General features: G+C 37.8%; 1 protein-coding gene across 2 annotated transcripts in view; it reads left to right on the forward strand.

The window, feature by feature from the left end:
• RALGPS1 (Ral GEF with PH domain and SH3 binding motif 1) overlaps positions 1-19,967 on the forward strand; it is a 129,506-nt gene that overhangs the window by 84,828 nt on the left and 24,711 nt on the right. For both annotated transcript variants that reach the window (XM_075439275.1, XM_075439276.1), the window contains 3 exons: positions 1,888-2,025; positions 3,635-3,728; positions 12,784-12,851. In XM_075439275.1, coding sequence (XP_075295390.1) covers positions 1,888-2,025; positions 3,635-3,728; positions 12,784-12,851 — 300 coding nt within the window. The remainder of the gene's footprint in view (positions 1-1,887; positions 2,026-3,634; positions 3,729-12,783; positions 12,852-19,967) is intronic.

Here is a 19,967-nt window from a genome sequence, read left to right on the forward strand (position 1 = left end):
GGGTTGCATCCACTTCATCATTATTTGTCACTACTAGCAATGGCTTTGTGTTTGTGTAAATTTTGTATAAATTGCTTGTAAACCTGTGTTCAAAGTTATATGATTACAAATTTAAGCACTTTGTATTTCCTGCAGATTAAGCGTGCAGTTATGGGATTTTTTTTTTAAATTAAAAAAAAAAGCAAAACCTATCTTAAGAATGGATGAAGCTGCACTTTCTTTCTTGTATTGTCTAGTTTGGGTATGTCTGGCTGTCGCATGGCTCCGTGAAGAGGCAAAAGAGCAGCAAGTCTCCTTTATACGGTGATTGCCCTCACTTATTTGAGGAGGTCTTAGTCACAGACTGCCCCTGTGGCCAAGGACACGCTGGAGATGACGAAGTGTATTGTTATAACTCTGCCTCAGCAGACGAACTATTCCACTTCCTTAAGAGATGAAGTACTGTGCATTACAGCTTTGTTCCTTGCTATGATCTGCACCCAAGGCCTGATCAACACAGAGCATAGCTAGAAAACCTACAACAAATTTTACACACTCACTCAGAGCCTCTGTACTCCTTCTCTGCACTCATACAATTGGAATACTAAAACTGCTTAAAGTATCCTCACAAAAGGCAAGAGTGTTACTCTTCCTCATCTTCATTTAAATGCATTCAGTTAGTTACTGAAGTCAGCGGATGAGCCTTGCATTATGCTTTCATAATAGCTTTCATGAGTTTTGCAAGACTGTGTTGCAAAATTCTATCAGTTTTCCAGAGTTAAAAACTAAAACTGTGTAGGCAGTCTCAGTGATGATTCAGTTTTCTCAAACTTGATGATTGTATATTGTAGGTACTTCCCAGTCAGTATTTTCCCCTTCGTTTGTGATTGCTTTCTGTAAAAGAAGGCCGCTACAAATCATAATGGTATGTGTGAAACTGAATGGCATGTGTTGGTAAAAAGCATTTGGGTACCATGCAAGAAATGTTATGCTGTATCGTGAATTCATTTCAGCCTTAAGCCTGCCTTTTTCTTTCTTGTATAATTTCTAAAGGTAAAAGTACCATACAACAGAGACTAATTCTGCAAAATACCCACCTACCAAACATTGGGTATAGGTATATTTTGGATGATGAAGATAGCTAACACCTTGCCACACATGACTTCTGTATATAATATGCTTCTTTACCAGCCAAAATTGACATTTTTTCTAGTCAACCAGTGCTTTGGAAAGGTGCAAAACAAATAAGAACAATCAGCATTTTTGGCTATTACAGTAATCACCATCTTTCTGTATTTACTGAGAAATCCAGGCCTAAGCAAATAACTATGCCATTTTTTCAATTAAGAAATTATTTAAATAACCCTTTTCCTTATGCTTTTCTAAATCATCACATAATCAAAACCTAAATATAATCTCCTGTTGTCTTCTAGCAAATGCAGCCTGGAGCCTCAGCCAAAACTTTCAGTAGTATCTTAATGTAGTACATAATGGCAGACATAGAAGGCACTACAGTGCAGTGCTGAACTCTGCTCATTGTGCCAGAGGCTGTTGTGCTTGCTATCAGCTCTGTGCAGACTGCCTGTGCCGTCATCAGCGGTTTGTGGCAGCTGTCACTCTCTCTTTTTTTAGTGTCCCTGTTATGGTCCTGCAAATTGCGCATAGTAGATATTAGCCGATATGAGTGCACATGAGCAAAATCTTTTCTGTCCTTTTTTTAAGAGGTGGTGTAGAACTTGAGCACTAATTATTAATTCTTTCAACATGCAAATCCCAAGTTCACCTTTGTTTAATGGGCCCAGACCACAGTGGGGGTAAATAGTTGCTGACTGTTATATTCATTAAAAATTATGCAACTGTTTCTGTTTGAAACACTAGATCAGCTGGTTGATGATTTGTTTGTTTCAGGAATTTACCTCTTGGATTTAATCTACATTGATTCTGCATATCCCGCTTCAGGCAGCATTATGGAGAATGAACAAAGATCCAATCAAATGAACAATATTCTGCGAATAATAGCTGATCTGCAAGTCTCCTGTAACTATGGTTGGTAAATTTTGTCATACCTATTAAGTCTTCACTAAAATTTTTTAGTACAACATTGTGAAAGTGAGTTTTGGCTCTGTGTAAAGGCAACACGAGAGGTTAATGTTGGTAGAGTTGAACACTAGTAAGTGACGCAGCTTCCACTTCTGTGCAGTTTCAGTCTTACCAATAAATTAGGCAAATAAGCGTGTATTCTAAATTGTAAGAGCTGTAAAGGAAGTTGTGCAAAGTTTGCTGCTACATGTGGACTCAAATGACATACTTTGAAGTATAGCTGTTGCATTTCGGTTGTATTCTGTTTCAGTGAGAGAATTGCCCTGGTATCTTTCATTTCCTTTTCAGTAGATATGACATATTTGGAGTGTAGAATGTGTTGTTAGTATCCTGATAATATCTTTGCAAAACAAAATACAAGTATTTTAATCTATACAGCAGTTGTTAAATTATGTGTTAAGCTTTTCCACATACCTCACTTGTTGATGAAGTGAGCAACAGGAGGGGGCTGCTTTTTTTTATTAACAAGATTTTGCTCTAAAATTAATTTCTGCAATTCTAGCCTGTTAGTGAGGCCTTATGTCAAGAAATGTGCTGGTTTTGGGGTCTGGATGAATATTCCGCGTACTGTTAGTGACCTAGCATGACTTTTCATTGCTTAAACATGAAACAGGCTGGGAAACCTTGAGAGCAGCTGTACAATTAAATAAACTCAGAACATTTAACTGCTACAGTTTCAGAGAGTTTTGAATATAAAAAAATTAAATGTTAGATTGTGAGAAAATGAGGTGAGAAATAACTTGTCTATGCTTAAGTATCCAGCCCCTGTGCTTTGCTGTCAGCTTTGGTATTATAAAGTACTTAAAGGTAGGGACTAGGCATAATAATGTATGATTCTGAATAGCTAGATTATTCGGCTATCATGTTGTTATTGTGAGCTTCTTTGAATACTTTGAATGATAAAGAAACCCTTTCCTCTTTACAGTTTTGGCAGCTTCCTGCATTACTGTGCACTCATTTTGAGTTCTTTGTTAAAATCAAAATGAACATTAAAACATGGCCTTCAAGAAACAATATTCTGGAATAATGGGTGCCTTTAAAACAGTTGTCTTTATGAAAGCGTCTAAGTTAGATACTACAAGGAACGTTCTGTCCATGTACCATGCATCAAAGGATTTTTCTGTCATTCTGAACTTAGGTTCTTTCTTGGTATTCAATGTTGTAATTTTTAAGTCTCTACTTCATATGAGAATCACTAACAGCCATGGCTACAGGCTTTAATTTCCTCCAGAACAGTGAGCACAAAATTCAGGCAGAGTTTGCAGCAAATAACTCTTTTCCACTTGTGAGATCGCATATAATAAAATCCACTAGCTTTCATGATGATGAAAGGCATGTTTTTTTTAACATCTGAGCATCACTTTTGCTCAATCAAATCTTTAATATCGTCTTAGAGTCAAAAGTAGTATATCTGCCTGATTTATTCTTTAGGAAGGTTCAAATTCTCTGTTTCCACTAATATAACCATGAGAATCAGAAAAAAAAACAAACCGAAAGCATAATTAATTTTGGATTATGTAAACATTCATCTTTTTTTCGTTTGAACACTCCACAGATCATCTTACAACACTGCCCCATGTGCAAAAGTATTTGAAGTCTGTCCGTTACATTGAAGAACTTCAGAAATTTGTAGAAGATGACAATTATAAGTAAGTACTGTTCTTTTCTTCAGATTTTGAAGAATTTAATGGAAGGATCACTTGGCTGTTGGTTTGATTCAGAGTTGAGAAAAAGACAATTGGCAGAAGATGTTTTGGGGTTTATCTGGTATTCTTAATACTTTATTAATGGAGCTGGTAATACCAGGATGCCTGAGTAAAATCCAGAATGACAGTCTTCCTTCATGACTCTAACCAGATTTCCAGGATGAGATATCTTTGTAAAAGTTAAAAGCAGATGAATATCTAGTCTTTATCACATGGTGGTTGTATTCTGGGAATCTTTTTCAGGAACGCTAAAGCCATCTCCAGGATTGACTCTGTGCTACTGTAAATAAGACATAAAAAATATCTTCCAATTTTAAATTACTATTTTTAATAAGCTGGTACTTAAGATATAAACCTAACAATTTGAGGGGTTTAAGCATGTTAAGCAATGCTTACAAAAGAGGTGGAGAAGAGCTAACTCACACAGTGGTGTGAAATGGACACCACAGAGCACATTGGTCAGTACATGAATGTGCTCCACTTAAAGGATGTGATAATCCGTGGCCAATAATTCTGAAAGAACTAGCATATTAAACCATAGGTCTAGCAGTCAGGGTTTTAAATAACTCAACCAAGGTAATGCAATGCTATGTAATTAGCTCTTGACAAATATGGTACCTGTATTTTGGTGAGCAGAATTAAAAGTAGTCAAGGTAAACAGATGTTCAGTAGTGTGATGGTGGTAGGAAAGATTTTACAATATGTTTTGGAGAGCAAGGTTGTTAATGAACTTCTGTAAAACCAGTTTTGTTACCAGTTTTAGTAGATAGTTAAGAATTTTGACTCAGAATTTGTGTGTACTTAGACCATATGCTAATGAAAGAGTGTTGGAAGGGTTCACTGAAGCAGAAAATTATTTCAGTATCACAAAGGAAGAATCAGATGCCCTGATGACTAAAACGGTAGTGACACAAGACTCAAATTGTTATATATTTATTCTAACAATAATTTATGGTGTTGATTAGTAGATGTCTGTCAGAAATGAGATACAGCCATGAAAAGACATATTAGTCCCTACTCACTATCAAATACAGTGTTTCTATAAAAAAATTAAATTGCTAATACTGCTTCAGAAGGAGCTGGTGAGGCCTTATGTGGAATACTATATGCCATTCTGGCCATCCAAGCTTACAGTGGGTTTAAAAAAATATTAGTGCAATCAGATGAATAAAGTCTGTCTTGTAACACCAGATGTAAAGAACTAGTTCTGGCTTTAGCCTAGAAAAGGGGAAGTTTAGGTAATAGAATCACTATGTATAAACACAATTGGGAGAAAATAGGGAGGGTAAAGAGCAATTTAAACTAATATAGCTGATATTGCTGGCATACAGATGCAAAATCCTACTGAGACAGTTTGGGAAAAAAAAGGTGTCACCGTAACAGGGACAAAAACCCACGTTTGAGCATAGCATGAGTGAAGTGATTTGTCTTTTCGCTTCGATTTTGAACATAGCTGCAGTTGGTGATAACTCCAGCTGCCAAAGCTGTTCCACTTAGCTCTGGTTCAGGCCACTGTGCATACAGTACTATTCGTCAGCCAAATCTGTCGATATGGGTTCTTGTGATAAATGTGTGTGGAATGTTGTTTTTCCTGAGAGAATAATTCTAAAAGTAAACCTGGTCAGACAAGGTATTCTTTTGGAACTTGTCCGAGTATTATCAGGACATACTTCAAACAGAGAGAAGATGTCCAAAAGCTCTCCCCTTGCTTAGGGTAAACACCAGCAAAGGAAGCCGAACCAGCATTGAGTAGTTCACTGCAAAAGGAAATACTTGGCCATGGTTTGATAGGTTTGTGCTTTAGTGTCTGTTTGATCACAGATACTAAGAATAGTGATGTTTCTGTAGGAAAATTATTTGGAAAAAAAGACTGTGTTTATATGATATTTTCATAGCAAAATTTATCTGCTTCATGGAGTTAGACTTCCTGCCAGAGTACTGATGATAGAATGCGTATGTTCTTCCTTTTCTGAGTCTCATGACATTGTATATGTTTCACAAATAAAGATGTGTTGTGCAACAGATGCACGGTGAACACTAGCGTTGTGCACAGCCTTTTGAAAAGGTCAGGCAGTCCAAGACTTGTGTTAAGGGTAGTCTGAGATTTAAATCTCAGTGTTAAAATTTAACAAATGGTCATTATTTACTAATTTCCCACATACTTCCATGCTTCATTAAAGTCGCAAATAAAGAGCAAAATTAAACTGAGTAGTAATTGGTAAAGGTGAAGAATTGTAGTCAGTATAGGCCTTGCAGCCCCTGGATTGGATTCAAGAAACTAGTCATGTTGCTTAATTTGATTTCTAGATGGTGTTTCCTGATGGTGAATGTTAACATTAGATATAAAATAGCTTTCATGAAATATAATATCTTAGGAAAAATAGATTACATGAGTGGTTTCTGTAAGTATATGATACTATAACATAATATTTGGAAAAACTACAAGTCACGAGTTAATTCCAGTTTAAATCTGAAAATCTTTTTAACAAAGCAGCAGCCTTGCTAATAATGCTGGAAGGTATTTGATGTATCTTATAGATCATTTAGTACTTTTTGTTTAGTTATTTGTGAGAATACTTCATTCAAAATTATGAGTTTTCTTTCTAGGCTTCACTAAGGCAAGGAAAAGTTGGACTGAAGAGATAATGAAAAGAGGGAAATATTTTATTCGTAGCGTAGTAAAGTTGCTGCAGTTTATATACATTGGAGAATTTTGACCTTTTTCTGCCATGTTTGTTTCATCAGAATAAAGCTTTAAATTAAAGTCTGTATTCATCAAAACTCATCACAACTACCCGTAAACAGAACTCTCATTCCTCTTCCATCTTTGAATTTGATAAGAAGTTTTTTGATTTTGTTTTGAATATTTTATTTCACATTTTCCTCTCAGTTTTCCCTAATGGATCTACATTTTCATAGCATTTTCTGGTCCCATGCCAGAAGAAACTAAGCCTTAAAAAGGCAGTGAGTGCTGAGTTTTTACAGTGGGAATCTCCTCGTTTTTCTCTTTCTCTTTCCAGTGACCGCTCTTTTTGAGCCAGGGACAGCATTAGTGTACTCTTCAGAGATGTATGCTTGACCTTTGGCAGGGAGAACAGAGCTGTCTCAGTACCAGGCTGTCAGGGAGGGAAGCGTACATAGTTGCTCTAAAATGTACTGGCAGGATCCCAACATGTTTCAGCAAATGAAAACCTCAATTACACTGAAAAGGGAAATTTGGCAGCCGCTTTTATGTAAACAAAGCTTTTCTCTACAATTTTTGTCCCAGTCCAATTGCTTGCTTTAGGTTCGTGCTTGTCAGCAAGTAGGAACACTCCAGAAAACCCCTGACAATGATGTCATATCCTAAAGATGATCTTTCTTGCTCAGCCCATGTACTGTTCTCTGCAGAAACTGAGAAATTATACATTTGCTAGTTACAAGACTAAGGGGGCAAAAATAGGACCTAAAGCATCAGGATTCCTTCTAGTGATACCCTAAATGTATAGGAAATTGTTGTTATCTCAGGGTAGCACTGGCAGTCAGCGGGCTTCAGAGATGCCACGATGCAGCTGCTGCAGGATCTTCTTCCTCCTCCAGCAGTGTAAGCAGTGATCCGAGGAGAGTGCTTGTACCGGGTAAGCAGTTTTTCCCTGAGCAAGGCAGCGCTATCCAAACATTGTGACACCATGCCACATCCTTTCCTAACCTGCTGTGCCTTGCAGCGGTTCCAAAACAAATTTTTTTGATAACCTTTTGGTATCGTTAGGTCAGGCTTGGTATTCTCAGGAGTTGTGCTTGTCTAAATTGTCCTTGGTATTCTCCGCAATTGTTCTTTGAGTAAAGCCAGTTTGAAGACCGTTATTTGTATTACAATGTTATCTGGACAGGACAGTCAGGGTTGGAATCCCATTCTGTAGGCTACTACCTATACATATAATTAATTCCCTTAGAGCAGATTAGGCAAGACACTGATAGTGTCTTATATACTAGTAAGATGATTTGCAGAAAGATCAGTTAAAATTTAGATTCAATTAGGCAGGATGCTATAGGAAAGCATCCAAGAGAAATTAATAGGCAGTTAAAACATTCTACTGACTCCTAACAATGATGGTGCTATAAAAGTGCCAGCTGCACTATATTGTTTTTAGTCTTATGGTAACAGGAATTGTATGGCAGGTGCTTGAAATATTAGTACTTCAAACAATGAACCTTGGCCACAGTCCATCTTAAGTAGGCCTCCCAGGCAGCTATATTCCGTGGACCTTTTCCACCAAGAGTTGTTGTCAAAGGCAAGGGTAGAGGGAAACCTTTGCTGTTACTGTGAGATATCTAGTGATCCAGTGACCATATGGATCAATAGCTATAGTTGTGGTTTGGCTACCTCTTCCACAGGACATTCTCAGGGACAGTGAAGCTTCCAGGAACTGTTGGACCTACTGTGTTCAGTGCTACATAGGCAGCCCAAAATATTCCAAATATGTCAGACCCATTTTGCTTCATACACAAATACTGGTCAGAAGTGCCCTGAGTGACAGCTTTGAGGACTGTACTGCTTTATTGCAACTTAGATCGTCCTTGTCTCGAGAAAGATGAAGAAGTTTTGTTCAGCCTCCTCATGGAGCAGCTAAATTTTTGTTCATGTAAGGCTATTCTCTGTCTTCATTCACTTGCTTAATATTAGGAGAATTGAGTAAAAGTAACGTGACTGTCCTAGCAGTAGTTTCATCCTGTACTGGAGAGCATACTTCTGTGAAATAGAACTATGCTGAAGACTGGCCACCTATTTTATTTTCTGCATTATGTTAGGTTCCTCTTTTCCAGATTATCAGGAAGGTTACTCTTAAATGAGCTATATGGTGGCACCCAGTAGCGTAGTGCTATTTAAGACTAGGTTGAGATAGAGGTCCAGCTTAATTTATAGAGCATAGCAGCCCTAACACATTCCAGAAGATATTTTGAGTATCAGCCTTTAAAAAAAATTGTTTACATCATCTTTTTACTATCCAAGAACAAAGCCTTCACATACTCTTCCTGTACCTTGTTCTTTAAAATAAAAGTTTTGTCTTAATTCCCATAGGTAAATTGGTGGTTTGTTAATTCATGGAATCACAGAATCACAGAATGATGGGGATCATCCAGTCCAACCCCTCTGCCAAAGCAGGATCACCTAGAGCAGGCTGCACAGGACCTCATCCGGGTGGGTTTTGAATATCTCAAGAGAAGAAGACTCCACAACCCCTCTGGGCAGCCTGTTCCAGTGCTCCGTCACCCTCAAAGTAAAGAAGTTCTTCCTTGTGTTCAGATGGAACTTCCTATGCTTCAGTTTGTGCCCATTGCCCCTTGTCCTGTCGCTGGGCACCACTGAAAAGAGTCCGGCCCCATCCTCTTGACACCCATCCTGAAGATATTTATAAGCATTTGTAAGATCCCCTCTCAGCCTTCTCTTCTTCAGGCTGAACAAGCCCAGCTCCCTCAGCCTTTCCTCATAGGAGAGATGCTCCAGTCTCCTCATCATCTTTGTAGCCCTCCGCTGGACTCTCCCCAGTAGTTCCTTGTCTTTCTTGAACTGGGGAGCCCAGATCTGGACACAGTACTCCAGATGGGGCCTCACTAGGGCAGAGTAGAGGGGGAGGAGAACCTCCCTCGACCTACTGGCCATACTCTGCTTAATGCACCCCAGGATGCCATTGGCCTTCTCGGCAGCCAGGGCATACTGCTGGCTCATGGTTGACTTGTTGTCCACATGTTGGGGTTGGTTTTTTTTCCCTATTACTTCTAGTTTATGTTTCATCTTAGATTGTTAATACTAACTTCTCCTCAGGTTTGGAATTTCAGTTTATAATGGGCAGTTTCTGAGCTTGATATCTAGGATTTATCCTGGCATGTCTCTCAGCTGAACTCTTGCTGTACAATTTTGGAATGTTGAAATTTCATATCAGCACTTAGACCTTGCACTAAGACTAGGCTTCCTCACCATGATACAGGAAAGATTTTGGTTCTGAAAAGAATTGCTGAAAAAAAAAAAAAATCTAACAGTGCTGTGTTACTGGATGAAGATAGTGACTTATAAGATGAATTTCTGATCATATACAGGTGCAAACAAAAAAGAGAATGTCATTATGAGTAGTTTATTAGGCATGCTGGAGCAAAGGGTTTTTACTTGTAGTAATACTAGTGAATATCATTGGGGACAGTGAGCTGTGAGAATGTAATTTGGTCTGTGATGGATCCAAATGATGAATGTTGGTTGTAAGCACATCAGGTGTCAAATCCTGCACAGACCTATTGAGAAGTATCACACTAAGCCTCTGAAGGACCAGAGATTCTGACTCTGTGAGTGCTATATGGGAGACGTTGCTCATACTGCTGGCATAACTATATGCACATGTGGTGAGGTGTGAGAGCAGATGAGCATGCGTGTCCGTGCATGTAACCTGTGCTTCTCGTTGGAAAATGCAGTGTCTGAGGAACTGCAGGAATTAATTTGGGTGGTGACAAACAAGCCAAGATTGATTGAAACTGTACTGACTGTCAGTATCTCTTCTTTGAAATAAAAATGGTTTTGATTGTTTTTAGCCTTCTAGGGGGAGAGAGGGAAGAGGAGAGAAGGTGGTCCAGGAATGACATCTCATTGTCAGAATATATTCCCTTTTCTCACAGTTTATATTAAATATTTTGTTAAACATGTCAGCATTGCTATTTTATATTCACCAAAATTCAAATTTAGGATCATATTTATTTGTTGTTCTTTTAATATATCCTGTGTTTTCCTAAACTGAATAGCTAAACTGCATTTTTGTGTATTTGAAAACATTGCAGAATTCTGGCATTGAAGTCACTGACCAAACTGTCAGAGAATTAGCAAGGGCTGAGATTTCATTATGTACTTTAACATAACCAAAAAGATAAACAACATTACCTAACTTTACATTTTTTAAAGAGATGACTAGTGGAGAGTGATGTAATCTCATTTTATAGCACTGAAGACTCACTTGTTGCATTGTCAGTGAACTTCTAAGTGCAGCACACACCACAGGTGCATTCTAGATTATATTATGATACCATGCCTCTTTCTAAAACCTCATTAAAAGCATAAACATGTTAGGTCTTACTTTCTGAGTTATATTCCCCTTTTCTTCTTTACAATAATATTTTTAAGCAGAAAGAGAGAAATAGTGTAGTACAAGTAGCTGTAAGTTGCTCTTACTTGCTTTTGTCAGGTGTTGTGGTCACTAAAGAAGGTATGAGGATGCTCTTGCCTTAAAACTGATAGCAGGTTATGGCATTTCCCCTTATGTACGTATTCATAGGCGGTATTTCACCTGTGCTGTTTCTCAAATGTGTAAGAGTTGTGCTGGGTCTTGGAGCTTCATACATAGTAAGCTAATTGATATAAAACGTAAAGGTAAGCTAATTGATATAAAACGTAAAGGTGGACAGGTAATTTGTGGCTTCTTCAGGTATGTGAGGAAGTCCCGCCACAACTGCTCTGAAAAATACCTGAATCTGTAAATAGCTGTCTGAAGTGATAGACTGGACCTGCTTAATGAGCACGATTCAGTTCAGCATGCTTAACAGTAATAGTCTAGTCTGTAATCCTTACCTATAGATTTAAATTCCTTTTTGTTTAACAAAGCAAGAAATTTTGAGGAGGAATGCGTTACAAATCACATCATTGTAAAAGGGAGAAGCTATTTGCTCACATGGACTGAATTGCAGTCATATCTTTTTGCAACAGGCTTATTAGACAAATGTTTCCAGTGAAATTGTGTCTGTTGCCACAGGGAACAAATAGAACTGAGTAATGTATTTGATAACAGGATAAGGAAAGAGCATCAGAGATGAGTTCCTCAAAGCTGACAGAAACTGAAACATGTAGTTATCATATGTTGGGAAGGATAGGTAACAGCTCCCTTGTACAAACAAAAATAGAAGAAAGACATTAGCAGTTGTGGAACAGTGATGAGTTAGCTGCTTCTGTTTGGAGAACAACTGTTATGCGAAACAAGTTGAAATGAGTGTTCTGTTTTGCGAAAGGACCTTGGCTCATCAAATATGAGCTAACCCAGTATAAAGCACTTAATACCCAGCTTATCTGTAAATAGGACAGTTCTGCAGGAGATTCTTAAAACCAAGAATTTTTTTTAAAAAAGCTTTCTGTGCAAAAATCAAGCTCATAGCATGGGAACAATAAACCTCTAATATACATCAGCCTCAAAAATGAATAAAGGAGTAACTACTGTGCAAGAGATGCAACTGGAACAATTCTACAGGCATGGAAGGTAAATTCACATGGTAGAGCCCTATTTACAGGGAAAGACTTCATTAAGCATTTTTGCCATTTTTCTGTGCTGAAAGGAACTTCCATACGATAAACAGTTAAATCGTGGATTGAGTTGTATTATTGTAGCTTTCTCATTGTTGGCTTCTAGGAGAGGCATGTTGCTACTTCCTGGTCACGGAAATCATGTTGACTGAAAGAAAAGGTAGTCTGGAAAGGAACAGTTCATTACGTACTTGAAATACATTACTTCAGATAGTTAAAAGAATCTAGCACTATCGGAAGAACAGAAATTCTAAAACATGAAAAGGGACCATAGGTTTGTTAACTAACCTCACACTAAAACGTAGTTTACAATGTTTTGAATACTGTGGAGAATGGACTGGAAGGTATTCCCCATAAAACTCTGTGTACATGAAAGACAAGGTAGTAAGGAAAGTGACAGTTAAGCCATATGGGATATTTTGAAATGCTGCTATAGGTTGCTCCTGATAAGGAGTATAAAATACCAGTTTCTGTTTTCATAGACTTCCCTCACAGTTTCTTTCTTGGAGGTAACAAGTAGTGATTTACTTGAAAAATTTATTGTTTTGTTACATAACAAAATTAATAACAAGACTTCCAATGAAGTAAAATTCCTGCTTACCACTACCAAAGTAATTATTTTGTTCAGTTTTTTTCAACTTTCACTGAGAAAATTTTTTTGTTAATTTATGTAAAAACTTGTTTTTCCAGAATATCATTACGAATTGAGCCAGGTAGCAGCTCTCCTCGACTGGTTTCCTCCAAAGAAGATCTTGCAGGTATGAAACTTCATTTGAAAATTTGAGTTGAAGGAAATAATTTTAATTACAGAAATCCTCCACTGAAGTGTACAGAAAAACACATTTTATATCAGGGAGGTTTTGGAGGAATTAATCAGTTTCAAATATGGGCTTTTGTTGCAGTTACAGAATTATCTTGTAAGGACTATCAGAGAATTGATCCCTTTCAGTGCATATGCCCGGAACATCCTTGGTCCAGAACACCACTCCTCTGATAGTTGTAAAAGGTCTGATATTTACTGCAGATTTCTACATAGCCAGCTTGTACTTGAGTTAGCACTGTCCTTTGTCTTAAATAATCTTCTTCCTGTATGATTTTCACCCTTGGAGGTTCTTACAGTAAAAAATTCTATACCACATATCAAGGCTGAGTTCACACGTATCAGCATTCATTTGACTAGGCAAAACAAATCCATTGATCTTAAATGAATGAGAACAATGTGATTTCAGAAGTAAGACTTAATTTGCAGACATTGTAGAGGAGGAATGTACTGTTATTTGCCTTTCTGGAGAACAGGTTTACCTGGATGGCAAAGGAGCGTTTTTAGGGTGATTTGTTAGTAGGTTTCACGTTTTCGATAGGTAGCAGAAAACCTATTGGACTTTCCTCTACTGAGGTTAAAAACCCAGCTACAGCACATCTAAAATTAATGGCTGGAATTGACCACTGCAAGTTGCCAAAGCTGTCAATATTGATACCAAGTCTCCCACTAACCTTGTTACCCTATCAGAGTCTACTGAGGGACCGTGATTCATAGGAGTGTTACTGTGAGCTTCTTTGTCCAGAAGCCAGACCTGGTAATGCAGTGGTATTATCAGTAACACGAGTCATCAGTAAAGATTGCTGACTTGTATATAAACCATTGCAGTTCGAGGGATAATACAGGATGCATATTTGTTAGCATTAGAACATGAAATAGATTGTGTGATTTTTTACAAATGTTTGCATTTTCATTATTATTTAAGAAGTGAGGAAGGAAGAGTGCTCTTTCAGTACAAACGAATCAGTGCAGTGAATAACATAGGAAATTCTGCTTTCAGGTTTCTGTGTGAACTAACACATAAATTTGAGACAATTTCATTGTGTAAAGTAGGAGGACAAAAGATTTGTAATAGCTTTTATCAACATCTAAAAAATGACAGTACCATCCATAAGCTGACCAGAACAAATCTGCTGTACCAACACAGTTTATTTCTATGAACAAACTAAAAAAACATCAGACTATGTGAAATGTACTTACTGCTATAGGAGCCATTCTCTCAAAAGCTGTTCTGTTTTTGTCTCTTAAACCTGAATGGCTGATGTTCTGTCTTACCACGTGTGAATGTGAAATGTGAATGTGAATGTGAATGTGAAAAACTCAAGGGGTCCAGACCACATCTGACAAGCAATTTCATTTGGCATTCAAAATACCTTCTCACCAAATGAGAGAGAGCCAAAGTCAATGAAAGAGAGAAAGAAAAGGAACATGCTAGATATGAAAGGAGAAGAATAAATATAGGTGGTTTTCTTCCACCTCCCAGCTCTTCCTATTGGCTGCTATGAAACCCTTTCTAAGTGTCAAATGGCAAGTCATTTGTAGGGAGCGTCTTGTTGGTCTCAGGATGATGAATGCTATTCCCAGAGTCAGATAAACATTTCATCTGGTCTTCAGTCCATACGGGTCTAAGGAAAAAGGAATGAAATCTATAGAAATAATAATTTGGAAGAAAACATTTATTCAGGAAGGCATTCTCCCCTTCCCTCCTCAATGCTCAGTATTATTATTTGCTGTGTTAAGGTATAAGGAAGTAGTTCACAGGAGGAATTTTTTTTTTTTAACTAGGTAAGGTCAAAAGGACTGCTTAATTAGCACTTTTTGTACAGGCATGTGTATTGGGTCTGGCTGGGATGGAGTTAACTTTCCCAGTAGCAGCCCTCATAGTGCTGTGCTGTGTATTGGTAGCTGGAAAGGTGTTGATAAGGCACCAGGGCAATGGCTGCTGCCAGGCAGTGCTCACACTGCACCAAGGCTGTCTCTCCAACATTCCCCCCACAAAAGGTCAGTAGGCTGGAGGTGGGCGAGAGCTTGGGACAGGACATAGCCAGGACAGCTGACCCGAGCTGATCAAGGGGCTATTCCATACCTTATGATGTGCTCAGCAATAAAAGCTAAAAGAAAAGAGCAGAGGGGCAGGACATTCATTGTTAAGGTGTTTGTCTTCTGAAGCAACCACTGTAAGTGCTGAGGCCCTTCTTCCCAGGCAGTGGCTGGGCGTTTTCTGCTGGTGGGAAGCAGAAGATAAATTTGGTTTTGTTTTCCTTTACTTCCACATACAGCCTTTCTTTTCGTTATTAAACTGCCTTTATCTTGACCCATAAGGGGTTTTTTGTCTTTTCTCCCCCTCTGTCCTACGGAGCAGGAGGAGTAATAGAGTGGCTTGTTGGGCACCTGGCAGCCAGCCAAGGTCAACCTATCACATCATGTGATATTGGATTTTGCTTTTGGGAGGATTTGCTTTTTCATACTTGAAACTCTAAGTAATTACCCCTCATATGATTATGTATTACATATGTAAAGCAGACATAGGAGTAAACTTTTTTGTCTTCTGGCTTTCACTTTTTGTTGCTCACATTTAAATGCTTTACACTAGGGCTTTGATGTTAACATTTCATTAGGATGATTGTGGAAGTTCTAACTGTTATTGTAGCAGCATAGTATGTGATCATCACTAATACTCTAATTCTTAATTGACGGCTTAGACTTTATTAGAGCTGTAATGGAAGGCAAATAAAAATACGGTTCCAAAGTTGGAAACAAGAACTTTGAACTCTGCTGAGCCAGGCAAGTAATATGGCTTTATACTGCAGTGAGCTCAACTGGCGTTCACAAATACTGATCGGGGCAACGTTCAGTAGTACCTACTCTGTTGAATATGTGATCATATGGTATCTGGCAGTATTAGGAGAGGGTGAACTTCCCCCTCTGAATCTGTAGTGCCCCTATATGCTCTGTAAGATTGCTTTATTCAGGGTGAGAATTAATATGACGACTAGCAACCAAGTCTAGAGTCATTCCTGTTGCTCCATTCTTCTGTTACTATCTCCTTCGAAAGCTTGACACACTTGTGGACTGCTGTATTTCTTGCTCAGCTAGAGAGTTCTCATTTACTGCCAGTTAGACAATGAATGCCTCCAGCACTTTGTAATACCCACATGAATTTTTCAGTGACCTGCACCTATGTGGCTGCAAAAATGCTACTAAAGGGAATTCAGTGTACTTTATTGAAAGAACAAATTAATTTCTGGAGAAGGCTAGTTAAGTAAGTTAGCATGAATTCAAATTGAAATTTAAATAAGCATAAAGGCAATAATTTGTTGTTTATTTCACAACATTAATACATAGAAATATAGCCATATGTTAGTCTTGAATAATTCCGAGCTAAAATACCCAAATATCATTAATGAGATATTTGACCATAGAGAATTTAAAATAGCACATTCGAAGGTATTTGAGTCAACTTTACTCGGTTCCAAATTATAGTTTATTTCCACTTCAGTATTGTGTGCCAGGAGTAAATCCTTTGCAGTCAGCAAGCTATAATGATAAGAGATGATCTCAAAATAGTTTAGGCAGTAGTTTAATGTTTCAGTCAATAGTTTAAGGCACAGGAGTCTGAATATAGTGATTTTAAGGCAAAATAAAGGTTCTTGGCCCATAAGGGCAGTCATTAGTTCAGTTGTCCTGATACTCAAAAAGTTAATACATTACTAACAGCAAGGAGTCTAGTTGAGTTCTGCGTGTGACGTACTGCCTTCTTATAGGTGGCCGTGTGTTTCCAAATATGGGGAAAAAGCTCATGGTAGTAATTCCAAAGTCTATAATGGACTTAAGTGCAGGGAGTAGTATCTTCTGCGTGTCCTAAAGTATAATAACTTGTGTTGATGCTGGAAATGGATTTTCCTTCCCAGCATAGTGACTTTATCTTCTACCCAACTTCAGTTTTCTCTCTTTCAAAAGAACATTAACAGTATACTCTAGCCAGGGACATTGTGGGTTTCTTTTTTCCCCATTAAAGTATCTTTATGAGAGTGAGGCTCAATAAAAAAAAACACAGTTAAATCCTTCAGTATTTCTGTTTGCAAAGTACTGGAGAAAACCATGTGTCCATTTTCCACTTTGGTTGCCAGCTGGTTTTCCAGTAAAATCAAACAGGAGGCAGACATCTGATTAAACAGAATGTCTCACAACAAGCTATGTTTGGTATATTAGTGGCTAAGATGGTCTCGGTTACCAAATGCATATATGGTTGTGAATAGTGCTTTCACAGGAAGATTTCATGCCTTCCATAACACTGCAGAGATTCTTCTCTCTTGCAAGTAGCATTTAAAAAGGAGATTTAAACAGTTTTAATTGTATGCTTTCAGGAACTGTGTGATTCATACAACTTCCTTGGCAGCAACTTAAGTCTGTTCATTCTGTCTTGCTGTGGTTAGAGAGAGAGAGAGAAAGTAGCTGGAGAGCTTATAGTATGCTATCTGTTCACAGTTTCCAGTTGAATTAGCTGTAAAAGACATCTGTGTTTCTACAGTGTTGGCTAGGAAGTGCCCAGCATTTGTGGTACAGCTATTAGACAGATTGTTTTGGAAGGTGTAACTCAAGATAATTTCCCAGAACAAAAGAAAATATTTAATGTAATATATGGTAAATAAGTTAGCCTTCTAATCAACTGAAGATGCTTGGAATTTGCACACAAAGTGTAGCTTAATATAGAAAACTTTATGCATGCTCTTTTTTATCTTAATGTTATTTTGAAAAGTTCACAGCACAGTGGTAACCAGAATATAGGAAATGGTTACTCGTTCTCAGAAATATACCGTGTTTATCCTGTCGTGGAAAACAATATAAAAAGATTAAAAAATGATAAAAAATATAAAAGATAAAAAATAATTACAATATCCAGAAAATAATGTATAATACTAAGTGACTCAAAGACTAGTCTTCATGAGTCTGTGATTTTTAATGCATCCCTTTGTTGAAGTTAGCATTTAGAAGTCCTTTTTAGCAACAGCCAGGCCTCAGCTTTGGGCAGCCCTTATTTTGGGGTTGTCGTTATGCAGCAGTCCCCCCTCCTTTTTTAAAATTTTTTTCCAAGTAGGTCTTGGTATAATTCTTGAGAGGAGAATATGTAGACCAGAGGTTTTATGTTACCACCCTATCAGGAATCTGGAGTAATTAATCTGAAGCAGGTGTGTTCTCTTTTTTGTTACTGGGGTAAAATTCAGCCCATTGTGTTGAGTCCGTTCAGCGAAGAATGAGTTGCTAAAGAACTTTTAATACTTATTTCAATTAGTTGGGAGCAGTAGATTTGTTGGATGTAAAGTATGTGATAGGTAGGAGTTGAAAATGTAGAAAATGTAGAAACAGAGGGAAAGAAGACTGGGATCTTTGCACATTTGTAACCCTCTGGAAGTAGGTATGCTACACTGTTGACGTCTGTACAGCAGTCCCAGCATTTTAGCATTAAAAAACACCACACCGTCATTTTCCGTGTAAACACTGAGTTGACATTTAGTTTTGCCATTTGTTTTACTGGTTGCTTTGGCAACTAATAAATAGTTTGTGCTAAGTGCTTTAGCAGCCAGTCGTTCTGTGGAAATGAGGATTGTCTAATCCTCCTGCAAGTGCTTGGTTATTGCTTCATGTGCAAAGTGTCTGCTTTTCTTACACTGTACTTAAGGTCGAAATGGAAGAATTATGTTTTCTTCACAAAAGTTTACAGACCGTCCAGAAAACTTTGCTCTTTAGTTTCAAACTTACACTCATTTCCAGTCTCTTCCTCTGTGATACTTTCCCTACAAATTTTTACAACTATTTTGAGTATTTTTGAAATAAATTAATACCAGACAAATATGTGGGATTCACATGTCGTTAACCACTAAATCCAGCCAGAATTAGTGTGCTGTGTTTTGTTTTTTAACGGACCAAAGCTTCACAAAAACTGTAGAAGAATATTCTGTCAAAGCAAATATAAAGTTATCAGGGAGAGAAAGATCATGCTCAGTTTTTAACTTCATATTACTTTCTGTGACTTCCTTACCGAACAAGTCTCTTTAATGTCCTAGTTTACTGATGCTTATTTTAACTACCAAGCTATTACTCACTAGGAATGTTAAGAACATATAAAACAAGCCACAGGACAAGGGGCTTTTCTGCTCTTTTTTTTTTTTTCCCCCTTCTTTCTTCAGAGCAGTCACCCAAAATAATTTCTGTGAAAAGGTTTTGGGGTTTTTTTTGATTGATTAGTTAATGTATTTTGTTGAACCCAAACTTCAGAACTTCCCTGTGAGAGCTATGCTCTCACCATGGGCATGTCTTCACTGCCAATATGGATATCATCGAAGCTCACGCACTACCCTGCAGATCCAGCTGCAAGAAATTCAACATTTTTGCTAAAGTGTAAGTCGGGGTTTTGCACATTCCAGTGGTGCAGCATAAGTAACACAAATGCTGACAATTAGTGATTCCGTATAAGTAACACCTGAAATTGAAAGTATCACCTCTATTCAGGAAGCACTTGAAGGAAACACACTCAAGTGTGCTTACTGTGCAGTCAGAAGTACACTAGAAATATGGTTAGTTGTACTTGGTCTTAATAGAGCGGCACAGACAGAAGTGCCCCAGGTTCCTGGTGCATTTGTCCAGTTTGCTGTTGTCCTTGCTAACTATATTAAACTTGTGATCTTGCCTGTACTGTAATTTGATCTTTTGCCACATTGTTAGTGTATTTCTATAGTCTTACTCTTGGAGATACTGGATTGAGTACTACTGGACAAACTCCTCTAGGGTCCATTTTGTACATTTTGACGCTTCATAGACTTCGTATAGTAACATCAGCAAACTCCCCTCTGTGTCCGCATCACTTAATTGGTCACTTTCTGGCAATTATAGCAAAAAAAAAAGTAAGTCAGAATTGAATGGTCTGAGAAAATGGAACTACTTCCTCACATATGCGTGTAGGTTTTTCATAACAGCAATGGAGACAGGGTGAGCGGAGCTGTGCCTGCCTACGCTGTACTTGTCCATTAAAGGGACATTAGTATCCTGAGATAAC

This window comes from Opisthocomus hoazin, chromosome 19 (genome assembly GCF_030867145.1).
Source record: "Opisthocomus hoazin isolate bOpiHoa1 chromosome 19, bOpiHoa1.hap1, whole genome shotgun sequence".
Lineage (NCBI taxonomy): Eukaryota > Metazoa > Chordata > Aves > Opisthocomiformes > Opisthocomidae > Opisthocomus > Opisthocomus hoazin.